Source organism: Talaromyces proteolyticus (genome assembly GCF_021365285.1).
Source record: "Talaromyces proteolyticus strain PMI_201 chromosome Unknown BGW36scaffold_1, whole genome shotgun sequence".
In the NCBI taxonomy this organism is placed as follows: Eukaryota; Fungi; Ascomycota; class Eurotiomycetes; order Eurotiales; family Trichocomaceae; genus Talaromyces; species Talaromyces proteolyticus.
Window position 1 is genome coordinate 2,718,614 of NW_025764277.1, and position 20,979 is coordinate 2,739,592.

The 20,979-nt window shown below is 44.6% G+C and overlaps 10 protein-coding genes across 10 annotated transcripts; 6 read left to right on the forward strand and 4 right to left on the reverse strand.

Moving 5' to 3' along the window:
* Positions 1-144: 144 nt before the first annotated feature.
* BGW36DRAFT_284650 (uncharacterized protein) lies at positions 145-1,764 on the forward strand (the record flags this gene model as incomplete). The annotated part of the gene is made up of 3 exons (XM_046210251.1): positions 145-727; positions 787-899; positions 952-1,764. 3 exons carry the CDS (start codon positions 145-147, stop codon positions 1,762-1,764), a joined length of 1,509 nt encoding a protein of 502 aa, XP_046078263.1.
* Positions 1,765-3,364: 1,600 nt separating this feature from the next.
* BGW36DRAFT_367947 (uncharacterized protein) lies at positions 3,365-4,451 on the forward strand. The gene is made up of 2 exons (XM_046214930.1): positions 3,365-4,304; positions 4,358-4,451. Exon 1 carries the CDS (start codon positions 3,586-3,588, stop codon positions 4,162-4,164), a length of 579 nt encoding a protein of 192 aa, XP_046078264.1. The 5' UTR covers positions 3,365-3,585; the 3' UTR covers positions 4,165-4,304; positions 4,358-4,451.
* Positions 4,452-4,634: 183 nt separating this feature from the next.
* Positions 4,635-7,113, forward strand: BGW36DRAFT_367948 (uncharacterized protein). Its single transcript, XM_046214931.1, has one exon. The coding sequence runs from the start codon at positions 4,731-4,733 to the stop codon at positions 6,921-6,923; it is 2,193 nt and encodes a 730-aa protein (XP_046078265.1). The 5' UTR covers positions 4,635-4,730; the 3' UTR covers positions 6,924-7,113.
* On the reverse strand, positions 7,114-9,419 carry BGW36DRAFT_367949 (fungal-specific transcription factor domain-containing protein; the record flags this gene model as incomplete). Its single annotated transcript, XM_046214932.1, has 1 exon — positions 7,114-9,419. A coding segment is annotated over exon 1 (2,219 nt), but the record flags the coding sequence as incomplete, so codon positions are not given.
* An 871-nt stretch (positions 9,420-10,290) lies between these two features.
* On the forward strand, positions 10,291-11,065 carry BGW36DRAFT_285237 (IgE-binging protein; the record flags this gene model as incomplete). Its single annotated transcript, XM_046210304.1, has 2 exons — positions 10,291-10,885; positions 10,941-11,065. 2 exons carry the CDS (start codon positions 10,291-10,293, stop codon positions 11,063-11,065), a joined length of 720 nt encoding a protein of 239 aa, XP_046078267.1.
* A 161-nt stretch (positions 11,066-11,226) lies between these two features.
* On the reverse strand, positions 11,227-12,601 carry BGW36DRAFT_16428 (adenosine deaminase). The gene has a single exon (XM_046209597.1). It carries the CDS (start codon positions 12,396-12,398, stop codon positions 11,388-11,390), a length of 1,011 nt encoding a protein of 336 aa, XP_046078268.1. The 5' UTR covers positions 12,399-12,601; the 3' UTR covers positions 11,227-11,387.
* A 358-nt stretch (positions 12,602-12,959) lies between these two features.
* On the forward strand, positions 12,960-13,780 carry BGW36DRAFT_367951 (class I glutamine amidotransferase-like protein). Its single transcript, XM_046214933.1, has one exon. It carries the CDS (start codon positions 13,039-13,041, stop codon positions 13,714-13,716), a length of 678 nt encoding a protein of 225 aa, XP_046078269.1. The 5' UTR covers positions 12,960-13,038; the 3' UTR covers positions 13,717-13,780.
* Positions 13,781-13,888: 108 nt separating this feature from the next.
* BGW36DRAFT_354047 (uncharacterized protein) lies at positions 13,889-14,353 on the reverse strand (the record flags this gene model as incomplete). The annotated part of the gene is made up of 1 exon (XM_046213489.1): positions 13,889-14,353. One exon carries the CDS (start codon positions 14,351-14,353, stop codon positions 13,889-13,891), a length of 465 nt encoding a protein of 154 aa, XP_046078270.1.
* A 732-nt stretch (positions 14,354-15,085) lies between these two features.
* Positions 15,086-17,855, reverse strand: BGW36DRAFT_332950 (uncharacterized protein). The gene is made up of 3 exons (XM_046212869.1): positions 17,485-17,855; positions 17,237-17,425; positions 15,086-17,178 (listed from the first exon to the last, which is right to left on the reverse strand). Exons 1-3 carry the CDS (start codon positions 17,659-17,661, stop codon positions 15,481-15,483), a joined length of 2,064 nt encoding a protein of 687 aa, XP_046078271.1. The 5' UTR covers positions 17,662-17,855; the 3' UTR covers positions 15,086-15,480.
* Positions 17,856-17,956: 101 nt separating this feature from the next.
* On the forward strand, positions 17,957-19,795 carry BGW36DRAFT_413515 (putative NADPH-adrenodoxin reductase Arh1). The gene is made up of 3 exons (XM_046219254.1): positions 17,957-18,301; positions 18,353-18,787; positions 18,842-19,795. Exons 1-3 carry the CDS (start codon positions 18,020-18,022, stop codon positions 19,730-19,732), a joined length of 1,608 nt encoding a protein of 535 aa, XP_046078272.1. The 5' UTR covers positions 17,957-18,019; the 3' UTR covers positions 19,733-19,795.
* Positions 19,796-20,979: the final 1,184 nt, after the last annotated feature.

The following is a 20,979-nucleotide window of genomic DNA, read 5'->3' on the forward strand; positions in this document are numbered from 1 at the left end:
GCTTGAGATCGATTTATATGTAACAAATACACTCTGCCTGATGGGGTTTGAATTAATTATTCGCCTTCTTGTTCTCTCTATCTCTCATTCTCTCCCGTTTTTGTCAGCAGCGGAAATACGCACACTCATATTAAATCACCTATAATGTCGCTTCTTAGCCATTCCGAAATCAGTACTCTTCATCAAGCTAGCAAAACAGAGCTTACTTATATCAGAATATGTGAGAAGAGTAATGATTACCAAATTGACCCTTCAACATTGCTGTACCCAGGAGAAACGGATGAGAATGGAAGGCCGTTGATTCCTGCGCCCTCTCTTTTCACAGATCTTTATTCAAAGATCGAAGAAGATTCATCATCGCCTAAGCAGGATTTACCGACAGTAGGTCAATGTGCTACACACCTGGAGCTTCTCGAGGTTTTCTTTGCGTTACGCGGGAAAATAGTTAATTCCGAGACACTCGACGATACCTTCGGAGTGAAGGTAGTAAATAATATTGTGTACCGGAAAAAGTACGATACCAAAAAGAGAAAGTACATTTATGCGCCAGTCCGACTGCGAGATACTACATTCAAGGATAGGCGGAGAGAAAAATGGTCTTACTATCTATCTATTGCTGTCGAACGATTCAAAACCTGGATTCGAAAGGCGGACGAGGCGGCATTGGACCGGAAAGATTTACTTCCTTCATCAACCGAAGTAGTTCTACCATGCTTGCCTCCAATAGGTAAATATGGCAATTTTATATAGTTGTGAGCTACTAAGCTGACTGGGATTTATGATTAGATGTGCTCATGGTCTGGCACGCCTTTTTGCTCAATCCTCTCTCTTTTGATTATTATTGTAGGCGCCATAAACTGAAAGTTATTCGGCAGGTAAAGTTTCCATGGGCACAAATTGTAAGTCCAAAGCGATCCATATTTTCGTCGATGCCCCACTGATTGCAAATAGCACAGTGCAATAGACTCGAACGACTGCACTTATAACCTTCCTGGCGAGTCAAAGGATTGGACCATACAAGTCGCTAATATGGAGCCCGATCTTTACCAATATCTCGAAGTCGTCCGTATAGTTTCACGTCCCATTTATAGGGCATTGACTAAATATGGCGACAAGAATGTACCTATTGGGAGTTTGTGGGACTACTTAGAGAACGCACTTTTGACTCAAAAAGAAAAGCTTTTTCTTGATCTTTTAATAAATATCCAAATGAAAAAGACAAAAAGCCAGTCACTGATCGAGAATGTCCAGCGTCAGGCCACGTTTGTGGACAAGATGCACGATCATCTCTGGATCCGCAGTCCTGCTGTAGAAGGAACTCTTCGTCGCTCACTCGATCGATATGACAAGTTCGTCAAGCTTTTCCAACTCTATCCCAATAAGATGCTGGTGCCGACCTTGGACATCGATCTTGTTTGGCATACTCACCAGTGTTCTGCGGCGCACTATGAAGAATCGATGCTCGAACGCACGGATCGCTATATAAATCATGACGACAAGATAGGGCAGCAAACACTACATGGAGGGATGGATGAAACGAAGCAACTATTTCGTATCCGGTTCGGCGAAGACTACTCGCCATGTTTATGCTGGGACTGTGAAACAATACTCACGGCATTGGAAAATCTTGAAAAGGAGGATAACTTATTTCAAGAGGGAAGCATGGAACCTCTGACAAAACATGTGCAAAATTATGTACAATACTATCGAGCCGCGGAGTTTGCCAGGCGCCTTAGCATCGACCCTAAAGGAATTAGGGTGTGACTTCAAGTTTGTCATTTGGCGTTAGTTAGCTTCGAATTCAACTTTAGCGACTATTGACAAGTTCAACTAATTTGCCCTCGGAAACGTCGAAGTTACAAATCCAGATATCGTGGATTATTACTAGGTTTAACATTATTCCCCCACCAAGGGTCCATTATAAGAAACAGAAGCGTTATACTTAACCTAAAAGACTCGCCTATCTAATTCTTTGGAAAAAAACCCATGACCTTGGCGTTAACACGTATTAGTACTCTAAGCGACTGAGCTAATCGATCATGTTTTCAAAAGGCATATTTCTCACATAGATCAATGAAACAGTGAACATCGCTTGCCAGTAATTGATAGAATTTTTGGGAGAATGCTTTGTTGGAAAACCCAATTACGGCTTAAAATACAATTCAGCCTAAAGGTAAAAATCAACCATTCCTCATTTTGCCGATCGGTCGTATAAGTTTCTTACTGAAATGATCTGTCCTGAGTTCTTTGGCACGTTTATAGCCATTATTCCGTCTTGTTCTACAGCAGGGTGACAAAAGTTCGAATATAGCACCACAAAAGCGCATTGGCTATAGGAGCTCTCCCCATATCAATGTTGATAATATTTGAACTTTTTGTATTATCTACGGGTGGCCCTCCAAGAAGCCTGGATGGCTCTAATATAAATGGGTATAAATGTAGAGGAAAGTCAGATATGAAATCTTAATACTATTTTCAGCTTTTGTCATATTGGTGTACCATAACTCACCATTTAGTCAACAGATGCCAGCGACCCATTCATGTTGTTGGCAACCCTTCTACGTCAAACTTCAAAGTGAATCTATGCAAACTGAGAAAATCATCAATAAAAAAAATGAAGATCTGCACCATGCACCATGCACCATTGCTATGTTAGACAAGCTGTCACCTACGTAATTCTGGGGCGGATTGTGCCGATCACCGTGGGGGATCTGGGGGAGGGGGGAAGGCCGCACCATTACAGAATCTTGCAGCTCCATAACAGTAGGATGCACATCCATGTTCTTTGATTAGGCAAGCTGATAAACCGCGTAAATAGACTTATTATTCATGCTTTTGTTGCTTTAAAAATAGCCGACCGCAAAATCAGAGAGAAACCGCATCAATAAAATCCAATATACTATCAATAACCCTAATGCAGGCCTTTCCTAAGTATATCTACTATTTACGTGCCGAAGATAACAAGGGGAAAACTACTAGTCCCTTCTACACGGACTGAATTCTCATATTGATGTTGCTAGGCAGGGTATTGCAGGTCATTGAGAGCTATAACATTGCACCGGAGTTTTTCCAGAAATATCTAAGTTGCTAAAGCTTAGGAAAAGATCGTCGATTGAGTGTTTATAATATTGGGGGCTGATACCAGGGGCATTACGAGCGAATCAATTGCGTCCAAATTGAACAGTATCTACTACTTTACGCAATGATTCTCTTCGGGTATATTTGACCCACACCCTTCGAATACTTCAAATGTTGCACTTGACGTCAAATATGGGGCGGAAATACAACAGCGAGATCTGTATCTCATGTTCATGGATAATAACATTGGCAAATCTTTTGTATAGTACATATGTGTTGCCCATATTATCAATTGATGTCACAGCGGAAATTTCATGGCCATAGCACACGTAACTAAAAGGTTATATAATGACCCACGGTGTTGCATGGTTCTCAAATTTTAGTTTCCAGATAAAATTATTTGAAAGAAGTTTATCCTCTTCTCTCTCATAAAGTGATTCAACGGCATTTAAAGCCCAGGTTAGCATTTCTATATATGTTTCCCTCTCCAGAAAGAATAAAAGCATCATGAAGAATTTTCAGCAAGCAGTCTTCCTCTCTGCTGCCGCTCTGTTCAGCCTGATTGCTGCCGAGTGCGATGTCGTGCCCCTAACGGTAGGTACAGACGGTAAAGGCAACTCTCTGAACATTGGCGATGTCCTCGGCGATCAACCAGACATGTGTGACTCCCAGGGTGACGGTCAATATACGTTTGTTATGACTGTCGCAATGGGTGGCCTTCCTATCCCAGGTGGCCCGATCACCCCCGGATTCCCTGGATATGTCAGTAGCGCTTCATACATGATTTTCGACAACGGCTGCAAGCTGCTTGGTGCATACTCACCCAACGGTGACTGTAACTCACCATACACACTTGAAGATAATTACCTCGCGGATGTCATGACGATCCAATCATTCACCGACGTCGGCGACCCTTCGTTTACCTTTTATTACGGGAACGGAAAATTTAGCACGGGTAACAACCATTGCGGTTGCGCAACTACCGATGACTCTCTCACAAAGGTTGCAGCTGCTTGCAAATGTGCATTCCCGCAGAACGGTGTCTTGTCGAAGCGAGGCTTTCAGGCTATCCAGTATACTGGATAAAAAACTGGCATTGCAGTGGAACACAGATGATTGGCTTTCCTATAACTGGATTAATGGATTTTTGAAGTTATATACCTACCGAGATTACCATGTATTAAGCGACGAGAATAGCATTTCATAGCATCAATGATGGAACTTTTCTATCGACAATAAGCAAAGCACTAGTTTCCTGAACGGATACAATTTGATGTACCTTGATATACTTTTCATGCTAGCGCTTTTCGTTCGGAAATTTACCTATACAAGTCAAATTAACCCAAATATGACTGAAATACCTTTAGCAGAGGACTCACAAGGTATAAAAGTATCATGGAATGAGTGAAGGGAATATTAAGCATGAAAGGCAATAATAAACATACTAACCTAATATAGAATAGCTTCAAATACAAGACCAGCCGCATCCACACTAGCGTATATTATATATATAGAAAATGGGTCTCAGCCGGCTAATGACGTAAGGTCCCGGCTGACAGCATCTCGCCCTCACCACTGAAACGGGATTGCCTAGCTGTGGTTTGATAGAGTCGGCTCTGCATACCTACGCTTTGATACCGTCACTTTCAATCATGGCTACCATGTTTCGTCCCAGCCACCATGGGAAGGCCAAAAACAAAGATGAAGAACAAAGTTTGTCCACCCTCTTGGACGACGCGCAACGTGGTGCCTTGATGGTCTTGATTTCCGAAGTACTGGAGCACATGCGAAAAATAGTCTTCGACAACTTCGAGCAGCCCCACATATCTAGTCATAAGAAATCTGAGCAGGAGGAGAATGCCGACGAACCTGATGGGTCTGGGCGTGAAGGGCAACAGCCTCTGCAGCAAAGTGATCAGACACCACGTGGCCTAGATCCGAAATCAGAAGCTGAGGCACTCAGATACTTTGATGACTGGCGGGACTCGGTAGTATTGCGAGTGGGAGAGGTCTTGAATGAGAGACGGGAAGCTACCAAAGAACATAATCTGTTGTCTACTCATGAAGGCGACTTGCCAGAGGATCTTCTCGAATCTGGAACGGATACGACGAACAGATTGCAACAAGTTTATTGCCCGTTTGACAACTCACTTCGAAGTTTGGCAAAAGCAGAAAGGCTTCTTATACTGCATTCATTGTTACTACTACTTCTCAGTCTCAAGCATTACAATGCATATTCACGAGTGCTTTTACTGCATATAACCTCTAGCCTTGGTCTTACGCTCAAAGACTTGAATGATGACGAGGCAAAAGTTGCCCGCGGTTTACTAGATGCTGCTGTGACTATGACTGCTGATGAGGAAGCGAAGAAAAAAGCAGACGAAAACCGCAATCTTCGCAAATGGAAGGTTGGTTTCGCCACAGTCGCTGGAGCGGCACTTATAGGAATCACTGGCGGCCTTGCAGCTCCACTGGTTGCTGCTGGTCTCGGTACAATTATGGGGGGATTGGGTCTAGGAGGCACAATCGCTGCTACGTACCTCGGGGCTTTAGCTAGCAGTGGGGTTATTGTCGGCGGGCTCTTTGGTGCTTATGGTGGAAAAATGACAGGTAAAATGATGGATAGATATGCTCGTGAAGTTGAAGATTTTGCATTCATTCCGGCTCGCGGATCGATGAAGCAGTTTAAAGATGAGAAGCAAGCGGCAAAAGAAGATCATCGACTAAGGGTTACAGTCGGTATCACTGGCTGGGCTACAGAAGAAGACCATATTATTCTACCATGGCGAGTTCTCAACTCAGATTCAGAAGTTTTCGCCCTTCGATGGGAGTATGAGGCATTATTGAATCTTGGAAACTCCATGCGTGCGTTAGTGACAACTGCAGCATGGAAAGTGGCGAGTCATCAAATATTAGTTCGAACTATTTTCGCAGGTCTCATGAGCGCTCTCCTATTGCCAGTGGGCCTGATGAGACTTGCCAGAATCGCAGCGAATCCCTTCAGCGTTGCTATTTCACGGGCAGATAAGGCTGGAGAGGTTCTCGCCGATGCTCTTATCAATAAAGCGCAGGGAGAACGGCCAGTCACGCTGGTTGGATATTCACTAGGATCACGAGTCATATATTCCTGCCTGCGGAGTCTAGCTAAACGACGCGCCTATGGTTTAATCGAGTCGGCGATTCTCATGGGATCACCGATTCCCGCTGACCTTGTTGAGTGGCAGCTAATGCGAGCAGTGGTCAGCGGCCGCCTTGTTAACATTTACTCCGAGAAAGACTCTGTCCTTGCACTTCTCTATCGTGCTACACATTTTGAGGTCGACATTTCCGGTCTCCAGGCTGTCAAGGAAGTACCCACCGTGGAGAATGTGAATGTTAGTGAAACGGTCAACGGTCATCTGCGCTATCAACACCTCATTGGAAAGATCCTGGAAGACATCGGCTTTGAAGAAATTGATGAAATCCAGCTTTCTAAGGAGAAAGACGCCCTCCGAGCTCAAGACGAAGCCATAGAAAAGGAGCGAGCAAACAACGAGCGGAAACGGGAGAATAAATTATCCACCAAAGAGCCAGCTAAGCAAGCTGACAGGCAAATCAGTCCAGAGGAGCAACAAAAACAAGTTGAAAAGAAAATTCCTGAAGATAGAGAAGACCCTCGAAAGGCGCTTGAAAGTGATGAGGAAGAGGATGAAGAAAAACTGAATTTTATTACTATGATTGATGAGGAGGAGGAGGCTGAACTCAAGCATGAAATAGCCCAACGCACACATGAACAATTGCTCAATCGGAAAATGCGACAAATGGACATTAAACGTCCCAGCGAGAGAACCCGGCAGCATCAATGATTACAAGTGTTTTGACCTCATAACAGGCTACTTTATAACAAATATATATGGCAATATCTTGGATATTTGACCGGGAAAGTGGCAGATAAATATTTTACGTTTCTTCTGGAGTGTTTCGGGCAACTCCAAGGATAGATCTTAAATAGAGTCAAGAGCCGCAGTTGCTTGATACTGATAATGCTAATTTAATGTTGATATTCAATATTATAACCTGCGGCACGCACCTCACTGAACAGATATAGATTTAACCTCAAATACTCAGTTAACCTCTAGTAACAAGTCGTCCAAATTAGCCCAAAAGTCTATGTCAACAGCCATGTCAAATAAATCACCATCCATCCCATAAACCAAGTCATCGAATTGGATCGGATCTCTGCTGACCGATGTATCTATTTGAAAGCCCTCTCTTTGGAAAGCCTCATTGCCTGAATACGCGTAGTCACCTTGAGATGGTATTTGCTGCACAGCATCTATGCTGTAGTTTAGTGGCGCAATCTTTCGTTCCCTTGACTTTTGTACATGATCGAGTTTAGCGCACAGGCTGCGTACAATATTAGAGGCGTTGCCAGCGATTGAAAAATTGGCTTTGAAGATATCAAAGATCGCAACAGAGAGGTCGATTGCATGTCGAGCATCCGAAGCCAATGCCGCCTGGGGCTGCACTAGGACAAAACCAACAAGAGTCATGGCGGCATTCCACTGATATTGAAACGCATCATGCCAACCGTTTAGAATGGATGTGGTTGATAGTACTTGATGTGTGATTTTGGACAACGCAATAGCATGCCCGACACACCTTGTGGAGTATGATTCAGCGAGGCCTCCAGGACATGGTTTCGAATTGAAAGAGACAAAAGGTCTAAAAAGGTTAATGCAAAGATGGTGATATGTTGACTCCAAAACAATGCGTTGTCTTTGAAGCCACTGGGGTGCGAATTGTTCGATCTCCAGGCCCGAAATATCGACGGAGAAAGCTGGGATGTGGTGCTGTCGGCTCGTTTTAAGAGCAATTGGGACATTATCAACCCATTCCTGAAGACCTTTGGTGTGTGTAGTTAGAATATCTGCGCTCGCCTCGAGATTTCGAGGGTCATCCCATATAGTTTTACCGAAATTTAGGTCAAAATCACTATCATAAAATGCTTCATGGGCGGCTCGGAAAAGAATGTAGAGCTTTGTCATTTGAAGATTGAAGCTCAGCCAGGTAGTGCTCTCTCCAATGGGTGCAAACATAGACCCAGAGAGTGTGGATGCTTCAAAATCATCTCTAGGCAGGTCCGGCATAGACTGAGAATTAGGTATCAAGAAAGGCCGACCAAGCTTCATACCAAGTCTAGCATCCAAAGCGTATACAGCCCACCACAAGCGCTTTCGGAGCTGATTTTCTTGCTCAGAAATGCCGCCCTGGGGCGAGTCTAGATGGAGACCAAGCATATAAGCGGCTCGCACGGCAAGAGCGATAGAATTGTCTGTCATATTATGAAAAGACGCCCCACATAAGTAAACAGCACATAACATGTGGCATTGCATTGTCGTAATGGTCGGACTGTCTGATTCGAAAGCGAGCAGTGCCTGACTACGCTGATAATACCACCTGCCAGCCATAGTCGCGTCGATATTTTCCCCCACGGCTCCCTGTTGTTCGCTAGGAAGGATTGACAAGCCATATTGCATGCACGTAGCGATGATCATATCAGCGAGTGCCGACGATTTCCGTGCAGTTCCGGCCGTTTTCCAAAGAGATTGATAATGCTCCTTGAAATCAGCTTCATTTATGATAGGAAAGAAACAGGCATGATAGCCTTCCCAGAAAAGGCTAATAAAGTAACCTTCTTGTGCCGGGTTTAAGAATGTCGCTGTAGAGCTGGTATCTTCTCCGTCAAATGAACTTAGGTTGGTTTGATTTTCGCGCTCAGAGGCTGATCTGTTAAGTAGGTCTGTCCTACCTTCTGATGTAGGGATCATATTATCTACCACAAGACTTCCCTTGGCAGTGGAAGTCAGGTGTAAGGACAGCCGATGGATAAAGTGGTAGAGTGACGATGCCCCAAACCACGCACCATTTGGGGATCGTGCTGGGCGGATATGAATGCCGTCCCAACGTCCGTTTTTCGAAGCAGAATATCCATGAATTGTTCTTTGCTGGTAAGGGGGTGGTGGAGGATTCGAAAGTGGCCGCGCAATTTGTTTACGAGACAAATTCGCCGATTTTTGGCGTTCCCGTTCCACCTCGGCTTCTAACTCCTGGACTCTCTGTTCCAAACGGCTGATTTCTCGATTCGCCGCAGAAGATGTAGGGCGCTGGTTTGTTGAGAGATTGGTGCATTTTTGTCCCCTGGCCTTGCAGTTGGAGCAAGGAAAGCTGTCGTCACATTTGATACGATGTGTTCGACATCCATCACAAGCTCTAGCCACCTGCCTCCGTTTCTGCCTAAGGTTGCTGCCTTGTTGGCGGTACTGAGTTCGCTCTGCGGAAGCCATGGTGGCCAATATATTATTCAATATGAATTAGAATCATAATGAAGGAAATAAATGGAGATGGGGAATGTCGCAGTGGCTGTGGTACTAAGCTCGCCGGAGTACGGGAGTTGATTTGATTGGTTGGCCGCATGTCTACAATAATTCACGTTTCGCAGCTGAAATGAATATTATGAAACATTAATTAATACCTCTATAGTCTAATGTAATTGTCGTCATAATCGTAATGAAAATTAAAAATAAAAATCCACTCAGTCAGCAACGACAGTTATGATATGATTCATGCGCCAGACAGCCCCAAGGCATCTAAAGATAATGAGGTACACGCCTAAACTTAGAGATATCAATTTCAAGTCGATTTCGGTCTGGGCCACTCTACTCACATAGAAGCATTAATAAATATTATACGTCAGTGGCAGAATCTAGGCCTAGAAATGAAGAAGTCAAAAATTGTCCAATAGGAGGATCTCCCTATGTGTGACAGCTGGCCAATAGGAGTAACTCCTGCTCCACTCTGCATTACGCAGTGGGAGGCGTAATATTATTGCAAATTATTGGGAGAACAACTCGTCTTTTCTTAATGGGTCTTATGCCGATGGATGGGAGATTATGTGTAATGCGCTGCTCTCAAACTCCGACTCCGACCCCGCTAATCACCTTACGATCATACAGTGATACAGATCCATGGAGACCACTGCGCCTATATAAACAAGCCAGCGCGTTCAGCAAGAACTCTTTTTAATCAACCAAATAACAATTTTCAACCAGCTATCATCCAAAGCCAAAATATCTCGCAATCGACTGACATCGCTTTTGTCTATCTCCATATACGTTAAACATAACCTTATTGGAAAGAAACCCTAAGACCCGCTCTTCCGCAATCAGCAAAATGGTTCTTCCTCGTCGTGCTCTCATTAGTATCACCTCTGCCAAAGCCAAACTTTTTAATGGCAAAGAAACCACAGGTCTCTTCATCAGCGAGGCTCTTCACCCATATCAGGTCCTAACTGCCGCTGGATTTGATGTCGATCTGGCCTCCGAGACCGGTTCCTATACCCCTGATTGGCTCTCTCAGCAACCCGACTTTCTGAATGGCGAGACCCTCTCGACCTGGAGCGACCTCGACAGTGAATTCCGCAAGAAACTCGATAATATGCCCAAGGCCGCTGATCTTGATGGGTCTAAGTACGGTATCTTCTACGCCTCTGCGGGCCACGCCGCTCTAATTGATTACCCGACAGCCTCTGCGCTGCAGAAAATCGCATCACAGGTCTGGACAAACGGTGGCATTGTGGCATCTGTTTGCCATGGTCCTGCTATCTTCGCTAACGTGGTCGATCTCTCTACGAATGAGCACATTATCAAGGGAAAGAAAATTACTGGGTTTACTACCGAGGCGGAGCATACAATGGGAATCGCTGAGGAACTCAAGAGCTGGAATTCAGAGTTAGTTGAGGAACTAGCAGCTAGACTCGGTGCAACTTGTAAGTCAGGTATACTAAGCTATTGGGTAGGAATCTTGCTGACCTAATTTCGTAGATGAGCGTGCTCCAGGTATCTGGGATGACTTCCATGTTGTTGATGGCCGTCTGGTCACTGGCCAGAATCCGGCTAGTGCAGCTTCTACTGCTAAGGCTGCGGTTGCTGCATTTGAGAAGCTTTGAAGTTCTGTTCTCAAGTCTGGATATGAGAATGGGGTGATTGTTAGTGTATCTTTGGAAGTTTGGTGGAGGAATGGGTGAAGTATTTCTTTCAGTATGTAGAAATGAGTATTTGATATTTGTTTATTTCATATCACGATCTGCGAATGACTACTGTTGGGGAAATCAGAAAAAGGTATTGGTACAACTATTCTTTTCCGACCAACGTCAATTCACTATATCCCACAGTCACATATTTCTGTCCAAGTAAACATATGTATCACATGCACCAGTACTCGCTATATACGTACATCGATTAATGCTCTATTTAGCGCCACCTTCAAAGTTAGTACTTCCTGATCATCTCTAGCAATTTGTTCTTGCGCTCGAAAGGCATGAAGCTTGCAATGACCGAATTGGCAGCTAGCTCTTTCATTTCCTGCTCGGAAAAGGAAAAGTGATTCTGAACCAGTTCGTATTCTTGTAGCAGGCTTGTCTTAAACATAGGCGGATCGTCAGAATTTATTATCACAACCAAACCAGCATCGAAATATTGGCGTATAGGATGATCTTCGAGCGCAGGGCAATTGCCTGTTTTCAAGTTCGAAGTAACATTGATCTCAATGGGAATCTTCCGTTCAGCCAGAACTCGCATTAAGTCCCTATCACACTGCGCGGAAAGACCGTGTCCAATACGCTCTGTGCCTATGTCAAGAGCAGCCCATATAGACTCGGGCCCAACAGCTTCACCAGCATGGGCGACGAGGCGCAACCCACTATCCTTTGCCTCGGCATACAGTTCACGGAACAGAGGTGCCGGCCCAGCGGCCTCATCGCCACCAATTCCAACACCAACAATGCTTGGAAACTGGCCCTTAAGCGTGATAGCAAGTTGCAGAACATTCTGATTCAATTCTGGACTATGTGTCCTGACCAAATCGACAATCCACAGCACTGTGGTTCCGAATTCTTGTTCGGCGTGGATACGCGCAGTTTCTATCGCTTGCATGACAGTGGGCATTTGAAGATGCGGCTTGCGTCGCAGGAGAATACCCCATGAGAAGTTGACCTCAGCATGGACACAGCCTTGTGAGGCGAGCGAGCGGATCATTTCATATGTGATCAAAGCAAAGTCTTCCGGTGTCTGTAAGCGTGAATTCACGAGGCTGAAGGCCTCGAGAAACTCTTGAAAGTCATTGTAGATGTAGAGTTTCTGTGCCTGTTCTAGTGTTAGTGGGATCTGATCGTGACGCTGTGATAGCTTGACAAGAGTCTCCGGTTTGATGCTGCCTTCGAGGTGGATGTGCAGTTCGGCTTTGGGGATTCCACGGAGCCATGTCGAGGTATCTGGTAACATTCTATCTTCAATGTTGTTCGTTATAATGATATTTGTTTTCAGAAAAAATTCGTATCGTAGATTGCGGGGTGTCTTGTTGAGTCATACATAACCTAGTGGCTCTAGTCGCCCCACACATAGCCCTTTCATGGATATATTGTAGTCATTACATAGATAGTCACAGGGGGATCATGGGTGCCTGTCCTGATCTAGTTTGTGCAGCTTGCCGCTCTTATGAGCAGCAAGCCTGTGGCCAGAGGAGGCATCCAGACAGCCAAACTACTGTCTAAAAGTGATATTCATAAAGCTTATTATAATTAGTTATTTTTATAAGATATTAATAAAATTTACCGATTAATATTTTCTATTTCATTATAGCTAGCTATGTTATAGATAATAAAAGATAATTGTATATTTTTTAATTTTATATAATGAATTAAGAGATATCACAGTAAATATATAATTATAATAAACATCTGTAACCACCTCAATCCTGGCTGTCTCAGCCCCGTAAGCTAAATTAGGGCGTTCTCCAACTACTCTGAATAAAAAGAAGTTAAGTGAAAGATGCCATTTGAAAGAAAACAAATAAAAATCAAGACTAACAATTAGAACTGGGCTAGAGAATTTTTTGTATTGTCGTTCTTAATCTATATCTATAATGCCAATCTCCGTTGCAATCCTTATCTACAAGGACGTTGATATCCTTGACTTTGCCGGCCCTCTCGGCATCCTCTCGAGTTCCGTCCTCAATGGTGCTTTCTCGTTCACCATCATTGCACAATCTGAAGTGACACAGACATGCTGTCACGTTCGCGTTCCCCGCGATGTGTCTATTGAGGAAGCACACGAAAACCTGCACAACTTTCATATCCTGCTCGTGCCGGGCGCTTCTATCGAGGGTTCAGTTGCAATTGCACGGAATGCCGACTCTCCAGAACTCCGATTCGTCAAAGCATTTTCAGAACAGAAAGCCGATTTAGGCGGTTCAGATCCGCGACCGCGGACTATGTTTTCGGTCTGCTCCGGCGCTTTGATTCTAGGCGCTGCAGGGGTACTAGTTGGAAAGACAGCCACAACGCACCATCTTTGTCTGAATTTGTTACGGGAACAATGTGCTGTGCATCAGGGATACACAAATGTAGTGCATAGCCGATATGAGGATGGAGGCCTGACTGAAAATGGTATTAGAGTGCTGACAGCTGGCGGTGTATCATCGGGAATGGATGCTGCGTGTTACTTGATTGCTAAGGAGCTATCTATTCGTGATGCGGATGCTGCAGCGAAGATGAATGAATACGAATGGCAAAAGGATAAAGCATTGTTTTCTACTTCTTAGTTGAATGGTTTTTCATATTCGTTAAAGACTATTGATTGAATTTGTTCAGAAAAATGTAGTTTCGTCCAGCTTAGCGTAGTCTTATGATCACAGTAGGATCTGTACCCTTGAAGATACGAGGACGCCTACTAGTAGAAATTGTCGGAAAATGAAACTTGATAGTCATTTCAAGTCATCCAAACGGCTGACTTCTACCATGAATTTTGGTCAGGAGGCAAATTGCGTCAAAGGAACGATCGTCTAGGACATAAGACGACGCCAAGCCCCTCCCAACAGGAATCAATAGTTGCTCAAATTGTAAATCCTTGAGGTGGCCCCAACATCTTTTAAAAGCAGCTTGTGCAGTATCTCTGTCCACAAATCGATGTCTGACAACAAAAACCAATGCTGCAAAGATTTCGCTCAAACCTAAATGATATTCTTCTGAGCAATATGATTGTGAGATAATTGACTTTATAATGGCTTTCTCCCTTTCCTTGAAAATTCCGAAGAATTTTCGATAGGTGAGTATAGCTGAGAAAAGACCGTTGAGGTGAGTAAAAGCGCGCACCTTTTTTGCAATCAAGTGTATCTCATGGTTTTCCGCCCGCAGTTTGACAACTATAGACTGCGTATTCTCTAGCTCTTTCTCTATCATTTTAATTTTATCTTCTGACTCATGAAGTTTTCCAGTTAATGATTGCTTCTCAGTTTGGACCTAATTGCAGTTATCTATTTGGCTCTCGGTTCAGTGAGAAGCTACTATGATCTTTGTGGATAGGCCTCCTGCATGGTTGAAGTAATGGCTCAATGAGAAATTTGGTCGCAAAGATATATAATTTGATATAAAAGAGAACATCAGGATTTGATGGCATTGATGACGGTTCACTATTGAACTTCAAAGATCAGAATCATTCCCAGAGCTGCTCATACTGATCAAGAAATCATCATTCAACTTAATTATCCGTACTCTGTTTTTCCATACTACAAAGCCTATATTACCTATTTGAATAAGACTAAACTTTAATTCGGTGGATTCTCTATCCAGTGATCGTTACCAGACGATTGGTGAAAATTCGTATAGTCCCTTTAAACTGGACCGCATCCTTATCTGCCTGTTCCAATTTACCTTCAGCCACAACAGTACTCCATATTTCCAATCCAGAAACACTAATCCCCTGATATTCCATGTAAATTCAGTCAATCATAACCCTTATATAACAGCAAATCTATATTAATAAAATAACCCTAGCTTAATATATATTGTTTTATTATTAAATTTTTTGATAATTTTAATATATTATTATTAGTTATTTTTAAAAAATCTTTATGTAATTTGATATATCATATAACTTCTTAATACAGCCAATGACAACTAGAGTGGGCCCAGGTGTGTGACACCCACGATCTCTCTTATGGTACATAGATATAGAATGAGTCATTCGATGAATTTATGTATGCATCCATTCCAGATGTTCGGGTAAATATGTAACTAGCTACCTAATGCAAAAAGGCTATTTGTACCAAAGAATAACCCAGGCGCTGTCCAGGAAGAAAAAGTAAATCACAATATGAAAAAAAGATAAACAACAAATATGTACTCCAACAACGAACCCCCGAAACCCAAACAACACAAAATTCAACATGATATATCCCTCCTCCAATCTCAGACCCAAGATGAATGACCCGTCCCTTCGTACTGCATGCCATATTTACCCTCAATTGAGCAGATGATGTACCGAGAAATCACATTCCCTTTCCCTTCATTACGAGTAGAGTCATCATCTAAAGACCGGCAAAACGAGCCCAGCCTGCAGCCCGCACCTGATTTGACTTCTTTTCTGGTGTGCCTTCTTCATTCTCGACAACTCCTCCACGGCCTTCTTCCGCAACCTTCCCACTGACGTCTCGTCTCCGACCAACACCTAATCCAGAGATATATTCACCATAGGAACTGGAGCCAGTGCCTAGGTTGAATCCAGCACCAAGATCAACACCTGAATTGCTGACAACACGGCCGTTGCGGTCCGCCTCCTTCTTGTCTGGTGCATTCTTTTGCAGGGTACGTCGTTTTGGTGTTGTCAAGGCGGCTGGCTCATAGTCCTCGTTGTCGCTGTTCTCATCGGCAGACGCATCCTCATCTTCCTTAATCTTCACAGACTCATAGGCCGACTTGCTAGACTTGCGTCCCCATATCCTAATGCTACCGAACTTCTTCGCCTTCACCTCCTTTACCTCTGGCATTAAAGAGCTCTTGCTTGTTTGGTTATCGGCTGAAAGGTTGGGAATATCTGTAAGAACAGCCCGGCGTAGGCTTGTTTTCCTGGTTTCTGGAGTTGTGTCTTCTGAGTCTTCCTTTGGTTGCGGTGTCGGGGGATTCATTCCAAGAGGGTTCTGTGGCTTAGCTAAATAATTGGTGATGTCTTCCTCAACATTCTCCTTGTCGACCAAAGGATCGTAGTCAGCATGGCCTTCATTGATCTCTAAAGCGGCGTATTCCCCGCGAGCCTTCTCTTGGGAAATTCCAAGTTCGATGCGACCAAATTTCGGTACTGGGCCGAGCCAATCGTTGTATACAGGTGATAAAGCCTTGTCGCGATTTTGCATGGATCTTATCTGATGAGCATTCTCTTCGTCATTGTTCGGTGAGTTGGTTCGAGAAGGATAGGCTTCCCAGTTACCAGAGTCCTCTGATGGAGCAGGACTACTCCATCGGAAATTGGTGGGCACATAGTTAGGTCCAGTTGGGCGAAGTACCGGTGCATCTGCGACAATGGAGTTCGGCCTTGATGGTGAATCGCGAGTTTTCTGAGCCGTAGCGCGGGTTAATGATGAGGTAGACTGGTTTGCCTGCTCTTCAAGGCGAGCTCTTTGGCTAGGTAGATTCGTTCGAGACATGCGGTGAGAGTGTATGGATGTTGGTCTTTGATCATTTACGACGCTATTTGAAGATTGCTGCCTGGTGTGAGAGAAAGGAATGGTCCTCGGCGCCTCTTCTATCGGGGCCTCTAGGTGAGATTTGACACTGAAGTACGCAGAGTCTAGCGTACTGGTGCTCATATGCTTTTCTGATATAGCTGATTTGGGCCGTCTGCTCCGTTTTGGGGCACGGGCCGTCAAGTTATCCTCCAATGGGTTCATGTCCGGAGGAAGCTTCGTAATTTGCCTGAAAACAACTGCCAGATAGAGAGAGATCGCGAACGAAATCAGGTGCAAGCCACCGCATACTGCACTAGCAAAGAATAAGATCTTGACAATATAAGATTGAAACACTGGACTATCCACAAGGGTTCCCCAGCCGTAGATGTTATCTTGCGTCTCTCTATAAGCGATATAGCTGGTAAATGTGTAGAATGGCACCAATCCAGCATCTATGAAGGAAGCGAATAGATGATAACTAGAAGATGATGCCGGGGGTCTAGAAGCAGCAGACCGCCCTAGATGGTAAATCGCATATAAGGTGTGAAGAGTTGCCACAACGGGCTGAGTTGACCGCTCCGTCAGAAATTTACACTCAAATTAGAAGCCATTGAAAACCTACCGCAACCCGAATAATCCACCCCAAAGCCACATCTGTTCTGTTAATGCATATAACACAAAACAATATAGCGAGAGCTCCAAGTATAGCAACAAGGCGCAGTAACAGTTGAAATATTCTTGTCCGCTTTACCCGCGCCTTGGTGTAAGGACTCATGGGGATTATGGGTTTGCTTTGACGAGGAACCATCCACTAGATTGTTATTGTTAGAGAGAATTTTCAACACGTACAGCAACAAGGACTGGGCATACTGAGTCGGGATGGCGGTTGAAATTGACCAACGGCCCTTCCTGAGGCGGCCTCTGCGGGCGAGGCGCCCTGCTTGCTTCGGTGACAATCTTGGGATTGAAGTTGCTAGACATAGCATCGTTGAAGGACCATTTTGAGGGCGGATCATAGAGGAATGGAGGGGATGAGGATCCACCCATGGTGGTGGATTTGGGCGTGGAAAAACCTGGGGTTGAGGAATGTCGCTGTACGTATATGGAGACTTCAGAGCAAGAATGCCGGAGATCAAAACGAGCGAGAGGCCAGTCGGTGCATGGATAGATCGGAATGCTGGAGGCTAACAGCAGACGGCAGAAGAGCGAGCAGTAATAGCAGTGATAATAATAAGAATGTTGGAATAATAATGATAATGATGGTTCATGGCCGGCGCCAGGGCCGACTGATGTTTGGGTCGGCGGCGTTGACAGGGCAACCGCGATAAGATAGTACGCACGTGCCCTTTTGGCCGCCCGAAGATGACCCGAAGTGCGATGATGCAATGAAAAAGTAAACCCAACCATGAATTTATTGCCGGCCTCCTCGCTGTGCACGCATTGTGCGAGAAGGACTCTGCGATCATGGCGCGCAGTCCGTACATACAGCGCTTCTGTACCCCTGACTGCCACTCGACATGGTCGGCCCTTCCGAGTCGCCGTCATCGGCTCTGGCCCGGCAGGGTTCTATGCCACTTACCGGCTCCTCTCCAAGGTAGACGATGCCGTGGTTGACATGTATGAGCAATTGCCGGTACCATTTGGCCTGGTACGATATGGTGTGGCTCCCGATCATCCAGAAGTGAAGGTATATTCCGCCAACCGATATCTTGGGAAGATTTTACGCTGATCAGTTTAGAATTGCGAGGAAAAATTCACCGAAGTTGCCGCATCGCCGCGATTCAATTTCATCGGTAATGTTTCTGTCGGCTCTCAGCTCCCTTTCGAAAGCCTTAAAGCCCACTACGACGCGATTTTATTCTCATATGGAGCGTCCCAAGACCGCGAGCTTGGAATCCCTGGAGAAGATGCGTGCAAGAATGTTTTATCAGCGCGAGCGTTTGTGGGCTGGTATAATGGACTCCCGGAGTATCGTGACTTGAAGCCAGACCTAACTGCTGGTGAACACGCTGTAATCGTCGGGCAGGGAAATGTCGCACTTGATGTGGCGCGGATTCTATTATCGGATGTGGAAACGTTGCGCAAAACAGATATCTCAGAACATGCATTGGAGGCGTTAGCGAAGAGTAGGATCAAACGTGTGCACGTTGTGGGTCGGCGAGGTCCCATGCAGGTATTTATTGTATATTGGCAAACTCGACAAAAGTGTATTAATTTTGTGTTTTAGGCATCCTTCACAATCAAGGAAGTCCGCGAGCTTCTTCAACTTCCTTCAGTTGCATTTGAGCCCATTCGAAAGGACTTGATGCCCCCAGAAGATGTCATTGCGACAATTCCCCGCGCACAAAAACGTTTGATGCAACTATTAGCCAAGGGTTCCTCTACCGATGCCAGCACTGCGGGTAAAGCTTGGTCCCTCGACTTTCTTCTTTCCCCCCACTCTTTGCACTGGTCTCCCGTATTTCCATACAGACTATCGCACACTAAATTCATTCGAAACGAGATAGCCTCTTCAGATCCTTTTGCGCCGGATGCTAAAGTCAAGCCTCACTTCTTATCTAGTGGTAATCCGGCAGAGGTAAACATCCCTAGTAATATCTTTTTCCGCAGCATTGGGTACAAGTCCCTTCCTCTACCGGGCTTCGACTCTCTAGGTATTCAATTCGACCATCGTCGAGGCATTATTCCAAATGACGGGTTTGGACGAGTCACAAGCTCTACGCAGGCAGCAGAAAACACCAAGACTCCGTTAGATGACGAGCAAATCTCTCACTTACCCGGACTTTATTGCGCGGGTTGGGTCAAGCGTGGTCCAACGGGTGTTATAGCATCTACGATGATGGACGCCTTTGGAACAGCAGACTCGATTGCGGCGGACTGGGAGGCGCAAAAGGGTAGGGGCGATGCAGACATATCGTTCCTCAATTCGGAATCAGGAGGAAGCAGTGGCCTTGGCTGGGACGGTGTTCAAGCGGAGGCGCAGCAGAGAGGACTTTTGCCAACGTCATGGAAGGATTGGCAGCGGATTGATGCCATTGAAAGGGAGAGAGGAGCAGAAAGGGGGAAGATTCGCGAGAAGTTTGCTCGCGTTGAAGATATGCTGAATGCTGTACGATAGATAGATAGGCATGTGTACATCAATGTATCAGATAGACACCAATAAAGACACCAATCTCGAGATTTTAGTATACATGTACTACATAGTAGAGATGATGCATTACATAACTACATATTGACTGACTCTTACTATTATTTGACTTACGGGTTTCGAGGTAACCTATACAACATTGAATGGGTTGTTATTCGCGGTTTCGAGGCATGGCAATTGATTCAAAGAAAAATAGACACGGTGTAGATACTTGGTTAGGCCAAAGTACATAAAATGACGGTGTACAAAGTTTAAACAGGGGAGGAAAAAAACCTGTCATATGCAAGATTGTCACCTGTCAGATAACTTACATGTATTGATTATCAATTACAATAGTTAGAACTTGTTACTCGGAGTACATGTGTTGGCCGAAAAACCACTACGCCAAAAAGGGTCCCCCTCATTAGTGGGGTAATTAATTTGGTACTTATTGGCTGACAACATCAGACTACTCTTTTTCTATCGAATCAACGATAACAAAACCAAGGGGATCATGACAACCCCTGCGCAATCAATCACATATGCCGTCAGTTAGCAACACCAGCTAATCCGAACTGGTACAAATACAATGAATAGTGCAACATATATTATCAGCTCACGAATAAGCTTCGGAGATGGGAAAAAACGGTACCGAGGCAGCCAATAAACGGTGACACGGAGTGATTTCTTTCCCACCCCTTGTCTTCGTTTCTTTTTCTTTATTTTCTTTTTTCTGACCAAGACTGGTCGGAGATGAAAAGATACTCCGTTTAAGCGAACGAGTGAACTGAATTAGAGACCGGACGCGTCACGCCAAGCAGTGTTATCATTCTGAGTTTATGACATAACTAGTTACTATATAAGTAATTAATAATTACTATGCTCATACAAGGTTATGTATTACGTAGTTCTGGTGGAGCCGCTGAAAATTTTCAAGACATCATGCTCTAACACGGAAACTGATCAGGAATATTAGTTCTATGCCCCTGGCGCTAAGTGTGCTGAGCTGACCGTGCTGTCAACCTTAGCCTGCCTTAGTGCATGCACGTTGGAACGTGCTGAAAAACGGGATCTGAGCCGATCAGACATTCTCCTGGACCGAGTGCGTACGATATTACCTGGAGATTAGAGATTATCTCGTGGAAGACGAGAAAGATGGGATGATACGAGACACACACCGTGTCGGAGTCCTGTTCCTGGCGACAATAACCATACTTACCGAAGTCCTGTATCAGAAT

Bases quoted from the DNA above. Each gene is read 5' to 3' on its own strand.
- BGW36DRAFT_367948 (XM_046214931.1), top strand. From the start codon at position 4,731: ATGGCTACCATGTTTCGTCCCAGCCACCATGGGAAGGCCAAAAACAAA.
- BGW36DRAFT_367951 (XM_046214933.1), top strand. From the start codon at position 13,039: ATGCCAATCTCCGTTGCAATCCTTATCTACAAGGACGTTGATATCCTT.
- BGW36DRAFT_332950 (XM_046212869.1), bottom strand. From the start codon at position 17,661: ATGGGTGGATCCTCATCCCCTCCATTCCTCTATGATCCGCCCTCAAAA. The intron at 17,426-17,484 runs GTATGCCCAGTC...ATAACAATCTAG, and splicing joins TCAACCGCCATCCCGACTCA to TGGATGGTTCCTCGTCAAAG. The intron at 17,179-17,236 runs GTAGGTTTTCAA...CGGTCAACTCAG, and splicing joins GGTGGATTATTCGGGTTGCG to CCCGTTGTGGCAACTCTTCA.
- BGW36DRAFT_16428 (XM_046209597.1), bottom strand. From the start codon at position 12,398: ATGTTACCAGATACCTCGACATGGCTCCGTGGAATCCCCAAAGCCGAA.
- BGW36DRAFT_367947 (XM_046214930.1), top strand. From the start codon at position 3,586: ATGAAGAATTTTCAGCAAGCAGTCTTCCTCTCTGCTGCCGCTCTGTTC.
- BGW36DRAFT_413515 (XM_046219254.1), top strand. From the start codon at position 18,020: ATGAATTTATTGCCGGCCTCCTCGCTGTGCACGCATTGTGCGAGAAGG. The intron at 18,302-18,352 runs GTATATTCCGCC...TGATCAGTTTAG, and splicing joins CCGATCATCCAGAAGTGAAG to AATTGCGAGGAAAAATTCAC. The intron at 18,788-18,841 runs GTATTTATTGTA...TTTGTGTTTTAG, and splicing joins GTCGGCGAGGTCCCATGCAG to GCATCCTTCACAATCAAGGA.